Source organism: Nicotiana tabacum, chromosome 24, assembly GCF_000715075.1.
Source record: "Nicotiana tabacum cultivar K326 chromosome 24, ASM71507v2, whole genome shotgun sequence".
NCBI lineage: Eukaryota > Viridiplantae > Streptophyta > Magnoliopsida > Solanales > Solanaceae > Nicotiana > Nicotiana tabacum.
The window spans coordinates 78,813,295-78,826,194 of NC_134103.1; the positions used below are offsets into that span (position 1 = coordinate 78,813,295).

Genomic DNA, 12,900 nt, shown 5'->3' on the forward strand with positions numbered 1-12,900 from the left:
ACATCATCCATATGACCATGGGTGGGATCGATACCCCCAAGGGGTCGGTGCTTAAACGCACTAAGATGTCGATTGTAAGAGAAAAACAATCTCAGACTCAGGATTACACCCTTGAAGTAACCTTGTCCTTTAATAACGATGACGCGGAAGGAATCATGCAACAACATAATGATGCACTGGTAATATCTATACTTATGAATAAAACTCAAGTTAAACATGTGTTAATTGATCCAGGTAGTTCGGCCAACATCATTCGATCGAGGGTCGTAGAGCAACTCGGTCTACAGGACCAGGTCGTGCCCGCAACCTTTGTACTAAACGGATTCAATGTGGCATGTGAAACTACTAAGGGCAAAATAATCCTGTCAGTTAACATGGCCGGGACCATCCAAGAAACGAAGTTCCACGTGATCGAAGGCGATATGAGATACAACACCCTGTTTGGAAGACCATGGATCCACAATATGAGGGTTGTACCCTCGACCCTCCACCATATTTTGAAGTTCCCAACATCAGAGGGAATCAAAACGGTCTAGGGGGAGCAACCAGCCGCAAAAGAAATGTTTTGCTTCGTTGAAGTGATTCCGATATCATCATTATTATCAGAAAAGGATTGGGTTCGAAGGAGGAACGGAATACAAAATAGCAATCACAAACGTCAACTTCGACCCAATTAGAGAATCAGAAGACTGACGAAGATGATGAACATGGGGTCCCTCGATCCTTCATGGTCCCCGATGATTCTGACGCTACCCAATCAATGGTCGAAGAACTGGAGCAAATCATACTAGTCGAATATCTGCCCGAACGAAATGTATACCTGGGCACGGGGTTAGATCCCGAGTTCAGGAGAAAGCTTATTCAATTTCTTATAGCTAATAAGACTGTTTCGCTTGGTCCCATCTTGACATGACAGGGATCCCACCGGGAATCACCACTCATAAGCTAAGCTTGGACCCAAAGTTCCACCCGGTAAAAAAAAAGGCCCCAGTCCGAGGTCAAACATGCCTTCATCAAAAACGAGGTAACCAAACTTCTTAAAATAAGGTCCATTCGGGAAGTAAAATACTCCGAGTGGCTAGCAAATGTGGTGGTAGTCCCTAAAAAGGGGAACAAGCTTAGAATGTGTATAGATTATAAAGACCTGAATAAAGCATGCCCTAAGGATTCTTTTCCTTTGCCTAATATCGATCGTATAATTGATGCCACGGCCGGCCACGAGACTCTCATCTTTGTCGATGCCTATTTCGGGTACAACCAAATACAGATGAACCCAAAGGATCAGGAAAAGACCTCATTTATCACTAAGTATGGGACTTACTGTTATAATGTAATGCCATTCGGCCTAAAGAATACTGGTGAAACTTATCAACGCCTAGTAAACAGAATGTTCGAAAAGCAAATAGGAAAATCAATGGAGGTTTATATTAATGATATGTTAGTTAAATCCCTACGAGCAGAGGACCATTTAAAGCATTTGCAGGAAACTTTCGACATACTAAGGGAGTACACTATGAAGCTCAATCCCGAAAAATGTGCTTTCGGGGTTGGCTCGGGCAAGTTTCTCGATTTCATGGTGTCCAATAGAGGAATGGAGATTAACTCCAAAAAAATCAAAGCAATCGAGGACATCACAGTGGTAGATAATGTAAAGGTCGTGCAAAGGCTGACAGGACGGATAGCCATCCTGGGACGATTCATTTCGATATCCTCGGATAGGAGCCACCGATTTTTCTCTTTGTTTAAATAGGAAAGCAATTTTTCATGGACTCCGGAATGTCAGCAGGCTTTGGAAGAGCTATAACGGTATTTATCAATCCCTCTGTTTCTTCATACCCCAAAGGCAGACGAACATCTTTATCTGTATCTAGCTATCTCGGAGATAACGGTAAATGGAGTCCTAATTCGAGAAGAACGAGGTACGCAATTCCCTATTTATTATGTCAGTCAAACTTTAGGTGAGGCCGAAACTAGATATCCACACTTAGAAAAATTAGTGCTTGCTTTAATAAGTGCCTCTTGGAAACTAAAACCATATTTCTAGTGCCATCCGATAAATGTTGTAACAACTTATCCTCTACAAAATATTTTACACAAACCTGAGCTTTCAGGTTGACTGGCCAAATGGGCCATAGAAATCGGCGGGTACGACATCGAGTATCGACCTCGAACCGCTATCAAATCTCAAATCCTAGCAGACTCTGTGGCTGACTTTACGAAGGCCTTCATACCCGAGATTGAAAAAGAATTACTGATTAAATTAGGTACCTCTTCGGGAGTCTGGACCCTCTTTACGGATGGTGCCTCGAACACAAAGGAGTCTGGACTGGGCATCGTACTAAAATCTCCCACAGGTAATGTAATTAGATAGTCTATTAAAACTACAAAATTGACTAACAATGAGGCCGAGTATGAGGCCGTGATTGCAGGTCTCGAACTAGCTAGAAGTTTGGGGTGGAGGTCGTGGAGGCTAAATGTGATTCCCTCCTCGTGGTAAATCAAGTCAATGGGAATTTTGAAGTCCGAGAAGATCGAATGTAGAGGCACTTGGATAAATTACAAGTGACTCTACATCGATTCAAAGAATGGACTTTGCAACATATACTTCGAGAGTAGAACAGTGAGGCCGACGCTCTTGCGTACTTAGGTTCGTCGGTCGAGGATGACGAACTCAACTCGGGGACTATCATGCAACTCATGAAATCGGTAATCGAAGAACGTCATGCCGAGATAAACTCCACAAGTCTAACCTGGGATTGGAGAAACAAATATATAGAGTACTTCAAGAACGGAAAACTTCCATCGGATCCAAAGGAATCGAGAGCTCTACGAACAAAAGTTGCACGGTTCACCTTATCCAATGACGGAACACTGTTTAGAAGGACCTTCGATGGTCCACTGGCAATATGTTTGGGACGGGGAGATACCAACTACATCCTATGTGAGAATCGCGAGGGCACTTTGGGAATCATTCTGGTGCCGATTCATTGGTCCAAAAAATAATCAGAGCAGGGTATTATTGGACCGATATGAACAAGAACGCAAAAGAGTTCGTTCAAAAATGCGACAAATGCTAAAGACATGCGCCCATGATTTATCAACCCGGGGAACTTCTCCACTCGGTCCTATCTCCATGGCCCTTCATGAAATGGGGAATGGACATCGTCGGCCCTAGGTAAGGCTCAGTTTATTTTGTTTATGACTGATTATTTCTCTAAATGGGTTAAAGCACAGACTTTCGAGAAAGTCAGAGAAAAGGAAGTAATAAACTTCATTTGGGATCACATCATCTGTCGGTTCGGGATGCCATCTGAAATTGTATGTGATAATGGAAAGTAATTCATCGGCAGTAAAGTAACTAAATTTCTCGAGGACCACAAAATCAAAAGGATCCTATCAATACCTTATCATCCCAGTGAGAACGGACATGCCGAATCGACCAACAAAACCATTATCCAAAATCTTAAGAAACGATTAACCAACGTTAAAGGAAAATGGAGAGAAATACTACCCGAAGCCCTATGGGCGTACCGCACGACATCAAAATCCAGTACCAGAGCAATACCATTCTCGTTGGTTTATGGCACCGAAACTCTTATCCCGGTTGAGGTCGGAGAACCTAGCGTCAGATTTCGGTATGCGACAAATGAGTCGAATAACGAGATAATGAATTCGAGCCTAGAATTACTGGACGAAAAACGAGAAGCATCTCTCGTCCGATTAGCCGCCCAAACACATCAGATCGAAAGGTATTATAATCAAAGAACCAATCTTCGATATTTTAAAATTGGGGACTTAGTGCTAAGGAAAGTCACCCTCAACACCCGAAATTAAAATGAAGGAAAACTGGGTCTGAACTAGGAAGGACCGTATCAGGTTCTTGAAATCGTCGGAAAAGGATCCTACAAGTTCGGTGTAATAAACGGCAAACAACTACCAAGCAATTGGAGTGTGTCGCACCTAAAACGATACTACTGTTAAGGTATGACCCTCCTATGTTTATTTATATTTCGAAATTAACCCTTGTAGGTGTTCGACCAAAAACGGGGATGGAGTATTCAACTCGAAGCCTTTAGGCCTGAAAGCATGCGTTGCAGTCTTTTTCCCTTAGACCGGTTTTGTCCCAAAATGGGTTTTCCGGTGAGATTTTTAATGAGGCAACCATTGATCATGCTAACTTAGAACAATTCAACAGTATCTGAGGCCTCTTTACAATCAACCTCGAATACTGGGGGGGAATTACCCTCGAATATCAAGACGAATTCGATGATCAAGTTCGAAGCAAGGAAGTTACTTCATGACACCAGGGTTTCGATAGGAAAATTTGTAAGAGCCAAATGGTCAAAACGAACCATGCTCATGTAGTTTGCTCGAGCCCTATCACAAAACATGAACACATGTATAATGACATAAAGAGAAATTTCTTCTTTACCGATATCTCATATCTCAGAATCCATCCTCTATTTCGTGATCTATTATGCAAACAGGCTTAAGGGCCGACCATTACCCAATAAATCGAGGACTTCCAACCAAAAAATCAACGAAATCAAGCCCCACATAAGCCTAAGGGCTACATCACTTCGAGTTCAAGAAAACTCTCACTCGACCATAAAGCCTATGGGCTACATTACTTCGAGTTTGAGAAAACATTCACTCGATCATAAAGCCCAAGTGCTACATTACTTCGAGTTCGAGCAAACACTCACTCGACTATTAAGCCTAAGGGCTACTCTTATTTCGAGTTCGAGCAGTCACTCACCCCACATAAGCCTTAGGCTACATCACTTCGAGTTCGAGCAAAACTCTCACTCGACCATAAAGCCTACGGGCTACATTACTTCGAGTTCGAGCAAACACTCACTCGAATACTAAGCCTATAGGCTACATTACTTTGAGTTCGAGAAATCACTCACTCGACTACTAAACCTATGGGCTACATTACTTCGAGTTTGAGCAAACACTCACTCGACAAGCCTAAGGGCTACATCACTTTTAGTTCGAGAAAAAATCTCACTCGACCATAAAGCCTACGGGCTACATTACTTTGAGTTCGAGCAATCACTCACTCGACTACTAAGCCTAAGGGATACTCTCACTTCGAGTTCGAGCAATCACTCACTCGACCATAAAGCCTAAGGGCCACTCTTACTTTGAGTTCGAGCAAACACTTACTCAACTATTAAGCCTAAGGGCAACTCTTACTTCGAGTTAGAGAAATCACTCACTTAACCACTAAGCCTAAGGGCCACTCTCACTTCGAGTTCGAGCAATCACCCACTCAACCATAAAGCCTAAGGGCTACTCTTACTTCGAGTTCGAGAAAACGCTCACTCGACTATTAAGCCTAAGGGATACTCTTACTGCGAGTTCGAGCAATCACTAACTCGACCACTAATCCTACAGGCTACATTACTTCAAGTTTGAGCAAACACTCACTCGACTATTAAGCCTAAGGGCTACATTACTTCGAGTTCGAGCAAAACTCTCACTCGACCATAAAGCCTACGGGCTACATTACTTCGAGTTCAAGCAAACACTCACTCGACGACTAAGCCTAAGGGATACTCTCACTTCGAGTTCGAGCAATCACTCACTCGACCATAAAGCCTAAGGGCCACTCTTACTTCGAGTTCGAGCAAACACTTACTCGACTATTAAGCCTAAGGGCTACTCTTACTTCGAGCTCGAGCTAACACTCACTCGACCATAAAGCCTACGGGCTACATTACTTCGAGTTTGAGCAAACACTCACTCGATTACTAAGCCTGTGGGCTATATTACTTTGAGTTCGAGCAAACACTCACTCGACTATTAAGCCTAAGGGCTACTCTTACTTCGAGTTCGAGCAATCACGCACTCGAATACTAAGCCTAAGGACTACTCTTACTCCGAGTTCGAGCAATCACTCACTTGACCATAAAGCCTAAGGGCCACTCTTACTTCGAGTTCGAGCAAACACTCACTCGGTTATAAAGACTACAAGGTCCGACTTCGATCAAATTTCCTAAAGCCTCGAACTTATGAAAACTTTCAAAAGGCATGAATGAAACAAAATCTTCACAAGGCAAAGAATTAAACAAAGACAAGTCGGGAAAGGAAAAGATCTTTATATATATATATATATATATATATATATATATATATATATATATATATATATATATAGAGTATTTACAAGGTCCGATCAGGACCCTACACAAAAAGATCAAAATAGAATCCTAAGTTTCCTGATTATCTCCAGGGGTAGTCTCTTCTCCATCAGGCTCCACCCCGCTCTCAGACCCACTCTCGTTGTCATCATCATCGTCATCGGAAGCCAAGGCCCCAACATCGGCTTCAAGTTCTTTAGCCTTTAGTATCTCTTTGGTAAGGTCGAAACCTCGGGCATGGATCTCCTCGAGGGTTTCCCTCCGAGATTGGCATTTGGCGAGTTCAACAACCCAATGTGCTCGAGTTTGAGCGGACTCGGCTGCCTCTCTCGCTTGTACATGAGCGGCTTCAGCATCGTCCCGATAGACGGCCATGATTGCATCCGCATCGGCCTTTGATTTCTCGGCCTTGGCAAATTCGGAAGCTAACCGAGCTTCGAGCTCCTCTATTTTTCTTACTTGAGCCGAGCTCTTCTCCTTCATGCCTTGAAGTTGACTTTCGACCGATGATAATTGAGCTCTAGCGGTCTCTTTCTCTGCAGCAAGATGGTCCATACCTTCTTTCCATCCCAAGGACTCCGCCGTTATCGTATCGACCTCCTCACGAAACTGCTCGATCCTCTCGATCTTCTGTTGCAGCTATAAGATTGAAATATTAGCCACCGTTCCCGAGTCGAGACCATGAGCTTTTAAAAGTTTCATTACCTGCTCGATCAGGTCTGTCTGATCTTGGTGAGCCTTGGCCAACTTGGCTCGAAGATATTTGATCTCTTCCTCTTTCTACCCACTAAGGATTTTGAGGGCATTTCTCTCCTCCGAAAGCCCTTGAAAGTCATCCTCACGTCGGCTCAGCTCTGCCTGAGACATGGAAAACTCCTCTTGATGAAGAGCTAAACCCTATACGAAAGAGAGAAAAAGTTAGGCAGAAAATGGAAAAATATGACATCAACAAAGGAAATCGAGACTTATCTAATTCAGGGCTCGTTGAACCTCAAAGAAAAAACCCGACGCATCACTTGGGCTGGCAGCATCCTCGATACTAGTAAACAAATCACGAAAGGGTTCCTCTCCCTCATAGGCCCCATCTACCTCGATGGTCCCCAAAGCTCGGGCCTCCCAAATTGCCCCTTCGGAAAAAAAAGGGAGAGTAGGCGAGTCTCCGATTACTATATCCCCAAGCGACTTGCTTGGGGCGTTCTCCTCAGTTCGAAGAGCTTTAGGGTCAGCCGCTTCAGATATACCCACCGTTTGTTGACTTCGGTGGGAGGCATCCTCGATCTCCAATGACTCTGGGACTTTGTCCGAGTCCTTCTCCGATATCCCCTCAGTTCGAGATGGAACCTCATCAACCGCCATCGACCCAGCTGCCTGTGGGGCATCGATGGTTTTCTTCACTCGGGCCACCAGTATGGACCCGTCGTTTTCTTCTTCTTCGTCATCTTCATCCCTTAGATGTTGAACTGATTCTTCGGTCAAAGGGATGGTATTCTTCTTCGGCTTACGAGCCGTCCTTGTCTTAAGTTTTGGATCCTCGAAAGTAGAGGCCCTTTTTTCTTGTTGTCCTTCACCGGTTTCGGAACCGGGGCCGAAGTCTCTTCCTCGCCAGACGAGGGCCTCATGACCGCATCTTTGCCCAGGCCTACACGCAAGAAAATTGGTTAAGTATAAAAAAGACATTTTGTTCGAAGCATCGAAGACATGGGAAAGAGGCTTACCATGAGTTTTAGCCTCCCATCGGCCCTTTGATAAGTCGCGCCACGAGCGCTCGGCATATGTGGAGGTCGAAGCCAGGTCCCGTACCCAGCTCTCAAGGTTAGGAATAACACCGGGCATCCAAGCAACCGCTACATCACAAAAAAGGATATCCGTGAGAAAGAAACAAAGGAGCAAAACAATAGGAGCTAACAGTAGAATTATATTTACACTTCATGTTCCATTCCTCGGGAAATGGCATCTTCGGGGCCGGAATTAGGTCGGAAGTCTTCACTCAAATGAACTTGCCCATCCAGCATCGGTCCTTGTCCTCATCTATGCTCGAGAACAGCACTTTGTTAGCCCGGCGTTGGAGTTTTATTAACCCACCACGATAGAGGCGGGGGCTGTACAATCTAAAGAGGTGGTCGAGGGTGAAAGGCATCCCCTCAACTTTGTTCACAAAGAAGCGGATCACAATAATGATCCGCCAAAAAGAAGGATGGATTTGGCCTAGGGTTATTTGGTATTGGCGGCAAAAATTGATGAAAACTGAGTCGAGTGGGCCCAACGTGAAAGGGTAAGTATAAACACTTAAAAATCCTTTCACATGAGTAGTAATATCTTCTTCGGGAGCAGGGATTATCACTTCTTTGTTCTCCCTGTTACAATCTTTCCTCAACTGTTTAAGATGTCCCTCGTTTATCGAGCACATATACCTCGATACTGGCTCGCATCGATCGGGAACCGGCGAGGATTTGTCGATCTTAAAATCAGAGGTAAGAACATACCCCCCCGGGAACACACTCATCAGGTCGTGGCTCCACCGGTGTTTTATCGCCGACGGGCCGCGAAGAAGAAGCTTTTTCTTCTTGAAGAACGATTTTTGACGTTTTCGCCATTTGGATTTGAAGATTGAAGATAGAGGAAGATGACAAGATTTTGTGTTCTGAAGAAGGATTTTGCAGTGAAAATCACAGATTTACAGATGAAGAACTCAGAAGACGTGAAAAAAAACTTATAGATTTGAAAATTGGAGATGTAAAAGTAAAAAATGGTAAAAAGAGGAACTATTTATAGGGTTGACAATGACGGTTCAATATCAGCAATGGCCGACCATCATCTGACACGTATTTAATGCCTTGGTAACTGAACAGACGGGATATCTATCACGTACATCATGGTCGGGCTTGATGCAAACTTCTATGTATATCTTGTTATACCGTTGGAAAATCATGTCATTTCTCTCCACATTCTTCCCGAGAAACGAGGGGACTATCTGTATACGGCCAAAACCGGTTTCGACCTTCGTATGATTAGTCAAGATTGAAACATAATGGACCGAAGGTCATCTTCATAATATCAAGATGAGATCTGAATCCAGGTTACCAAGCTCAAAATTTTGGGACCGATCAAATACCCAGCTCGAAGTCATTTACGAGCTCGAGTCCAAATCGAACCATGAAGTGAAGCAGTGTCATCGAGCTTAAGAGACAGAGACCGACCAATATCAATCCTGATTCGATACCAAGCTCCTAGTCAATATTGAGCTTGAGTCAATATCGAGCTCGAGTTAATATCGAGCTCTAAATCTGAAAATTGACTAATACCAAATCCGACCAAGATCGAGCTAAGAGACAAGAACCGTTATAGATACACTAAGGGAGAGAATCTCGGCGGGAATTAGGGAAAAGCTAATCTTTCGTGGGATCCCCACTATATATTCTTAATTATATCTAAAGTAGAATTCTTCCACTATAAGAGGGATAACTACTATTTCTGTGGGGGGATCCAAGATTAAGGCATTCATACACTCTCATATTATTGATATTCATAGAGAAAAACATACTGATATTCAAATAGAGATTATCCTTTTGGTATTTGTATATTGATTCGTCTTGCTCATTCATAAACCGTTTTCCACTCAGTTTGGTTTGTATTTCATTCTTTATACAGTCAATACTCAATATATTTCTACTTACTTTTCGATTTGTGCCAAGTTATATCACGTATCCTGAGAACTACGTAAAAAATCAACTCTATCCATTTTTCGGATAAACATGATGCTTACTCAATACTTATTTAGATTTTTTGATAATTACCTATATAAATCTATTAAGTTTGGCCAAAGAAAATGGGTGCTTAAGCACCCATAACACTTTTTGTAGATCCGCCATTGGCTGTCACGTCATTGACATTGCCGTAAAAAAATTGTTCACATGAAAAGCAACTTAGGTCTACTATTATATTTTTGTTTACGTGAACATAATCGCTAACGAGATATTTTCGATGTGGCGCCGCGAAACTGAAATATTCACTAGTACGACTCAGTCCTAATATTTTTTTTGTTGACTATTTGCGACTATTTTTTGCTTATATAAGTAACGATAATACGGATGACGACGTTTAGACCATTGTGACTTGTGAGAACATATTATCACCACCGTTGTAGTGATCTCTTTGTTGTGGTGCCTCTCATATGTGTTTTATTAGTCACATTTTATTTTATTAGTTATAACTCGTTTAATTTTCGAAATTTGAGTTATACTATTCTTTGATGGGGGGTTTATTACAGCATTAATTAATATATATCTTCGTACGTCTAGATTGTCAACTCAAGTTCTAACCTTAACAATAATATACGCATTGAAATCCCTCAAATGATGTAGGGATAGTAGTGTGTACGCAAACCTTACCTCTACCTTGTGAAGGTAGAGAGACTGTTTCCGAGACCAATCAACTCAAGAAAAGCAGTTATTATCCAACCTAGCTGATTGTATATGTAAATAATTTTTGACCATCAATGAATAAAATTAAATGAAAAAAATAAAAAACAAGAAAAATAAAGCAGAACAGAGAGAAGGAATTAAGACATTAAGTACTTAGAAATTAAATAGAGATGTATTATCAAGCTGATTGGATTGTAATACAACCAACCGTTGAAGTTTCATTACAAGACTCTGACTACTCCAAAAGACAAAAGACAGAAAATAGAGAGACAACAAACACAAAATCGAAATGGATCCATAAGCAGGATCAAACTCGATCACTCTTATTCTTCTTCTCCACATGATTGCGCTACTACTAAATTATCCTAGTGGAAAAGTGATCCATCTTTCATCAACCTCACTGGACCCTGCATTGTCACATGAAAACCAACATTAACCCCATACGCACACCAAAAAAAACGCACTGGTTATGAATAATAATCTTCTCACTTACCAGCCAATTCAGTGTCGTATAAATATGTGATTATGTATCATGTTACACCACTTTCAAGTGATTGCTTCTTCCGATCCACTTTAATTGATTATTTGGTTGTTTTCACTCATATTAAGGGGTTCGCTTTTTAATATTAATTAATAATAAAATTAATCATATTAACTTTTATTATCTCTTTAATTTGTTCATTAAAAATAACAGATAGTCCAACTCTTTACTCCAGGGACAACTTTGGAAAATTTTTTTAGTTCTTTCTTGATATCAAAAAAATCATATCAGTTATAATCAAATAATGTACTATACTATAAAAAAGGGCAAAAAAATCAATTAAAGTGGAGCCGGAAAAGTAAAATTGAAGTAAGAATGAAAATATGGGTAGTGTAAGGATAGCAAAAGGAGATTAAGTTTTTTTACATTATCATATCAGTTATAATTTGATAGCATTACTTTATTTTTTTATGTTACCATAAAAAGTTACTTCTTGTTGTAGTTCAAATTTAACCTGATCTTACAAAAATTCTTTACAATGTAAATGAAGAGATCGTAAACTCATAATAAAAAGAAAAGAAAGTGAAAAACATACTTGGAGCAGTCAGTGGAGGGACTGATCTTGTAGGGAATGTTAACGCCACAAGTACCAGGGAGACGAGCGGCGTTGCCCATATCAATGCCCTTAAAAGTATTAGCGGCTGATTTCAGGCAATTGCATGCAGTCTTTCGGTCCGCTGGGGTGCGAGCAGCACCCAACAGACGTTTAACGCCGCCACAACAACCCCCCAAAGGGCCGCGGCCCAGCAAATAAGGGACGCAAGGAGCCAGGCTAGACTGAACCTGGCCGCAGGTCAGTGCCTCTGCATGGGGTGCAACCACCACCATGCACAAAACCACGAAACATGCAATCTTGCTTACCATTTCCATTCTTAAAAGAAAAATTAGAGAACAATAGAGAGTAGTTTGGACAAAGTAGAGGGGGATAGTACTACAAATGTTATTGCCTTGAGTGTTGTGTACAAAAGCTAGTGAGACCTTAGGGTTTTTTATAGAGAGAGAATTATTGGACATAAATTAATGGTCGGCCAAATGGAGGAGTGAAAGAATTAGTTGGTAGTTGGGTTAAATTCAATGCTTTTAGTAGTACATAAAATTAGGTGTCGCTACCTATAATTAAATGGATTTGGCTCACCGTACAGAATCTCTCCATTTTCGTGTCAATGCACATCTAATTTAACCAAACTTGTCCTCTATCGGATCTAAGGGCCAAGATTTATTTAGAATAAATCTTGATTAAACTAAATATTCTTTTGCTAGGATTAGACTTAAATTGGAAAGAGAAGAGAGTAATCCGAAAATTTTGTCATAAAATTTCGTTCGAATCGGACAGATAAAATTAGTTAGTCAGAGAGGAAAAATATTTTCTTACCAAGACTAAAACTAAAAAATCTTATTATATTTTTTCATTTAATGACAAAATTAGTTAGTCAAAGAGAATATTTGATTAATGAAAATATATAGGATCTTTAAGTTTTAATCTTGATAAGAAAATATTTTTCCAATCAGAAAGAAATTCTAGCAAAATTTTGGATAGCTATCTTCTCTTTCCAATTAAAGCCTAATCCAACAAGAGAATATTTAGTTTAACCATGGTTTACTCTAAATAAACTCTGGCCCATAGATCTGAAAGATGACAAATGAAAAAATATAGGATTTTTTAGTTTTAATCTTGGCAAGAAAATATTTTTCCTCTCTGACTAACTAATTTTGTCTGCCCAATCAGAACGAAATTTTCTAGCAAAATTTTCGGATTACTATCTTCTCTTTCCAATTTAAATCTAACCTA

General features: G+C 41.0%; 1 protein-coding gene across 1 annotated transcript; it reads right to left on the minus strand.

Annotated features, from left to right (window-relative positions):
* Positions 1–10,720: 10,720 nt before the first annotated feature.
* On the minus strand, positions 10,721–12,129 carry LOC107760448 (non-specific lipid-transfer protein 2-like). The gene is made up of 2 exons (XM_016578495.1): positions 11,647–12,129; positions 10,721–10,977 (listed from the first exon to the last, which is right to left on the minus strand). Exons 1-2 carry the CDS (start codon positions 12,123–12,125, stop codon positions 10,968–10,970), a joined length of 489 nt encoding a protein of 162 aa, XP_016433981.1. The 5' UTR covers positions 12,126–12,129; the 3' UTR covers positions 10,721–10,967.
* Positions 12,130–12,900: the final 771 nt, after the last annotated feature.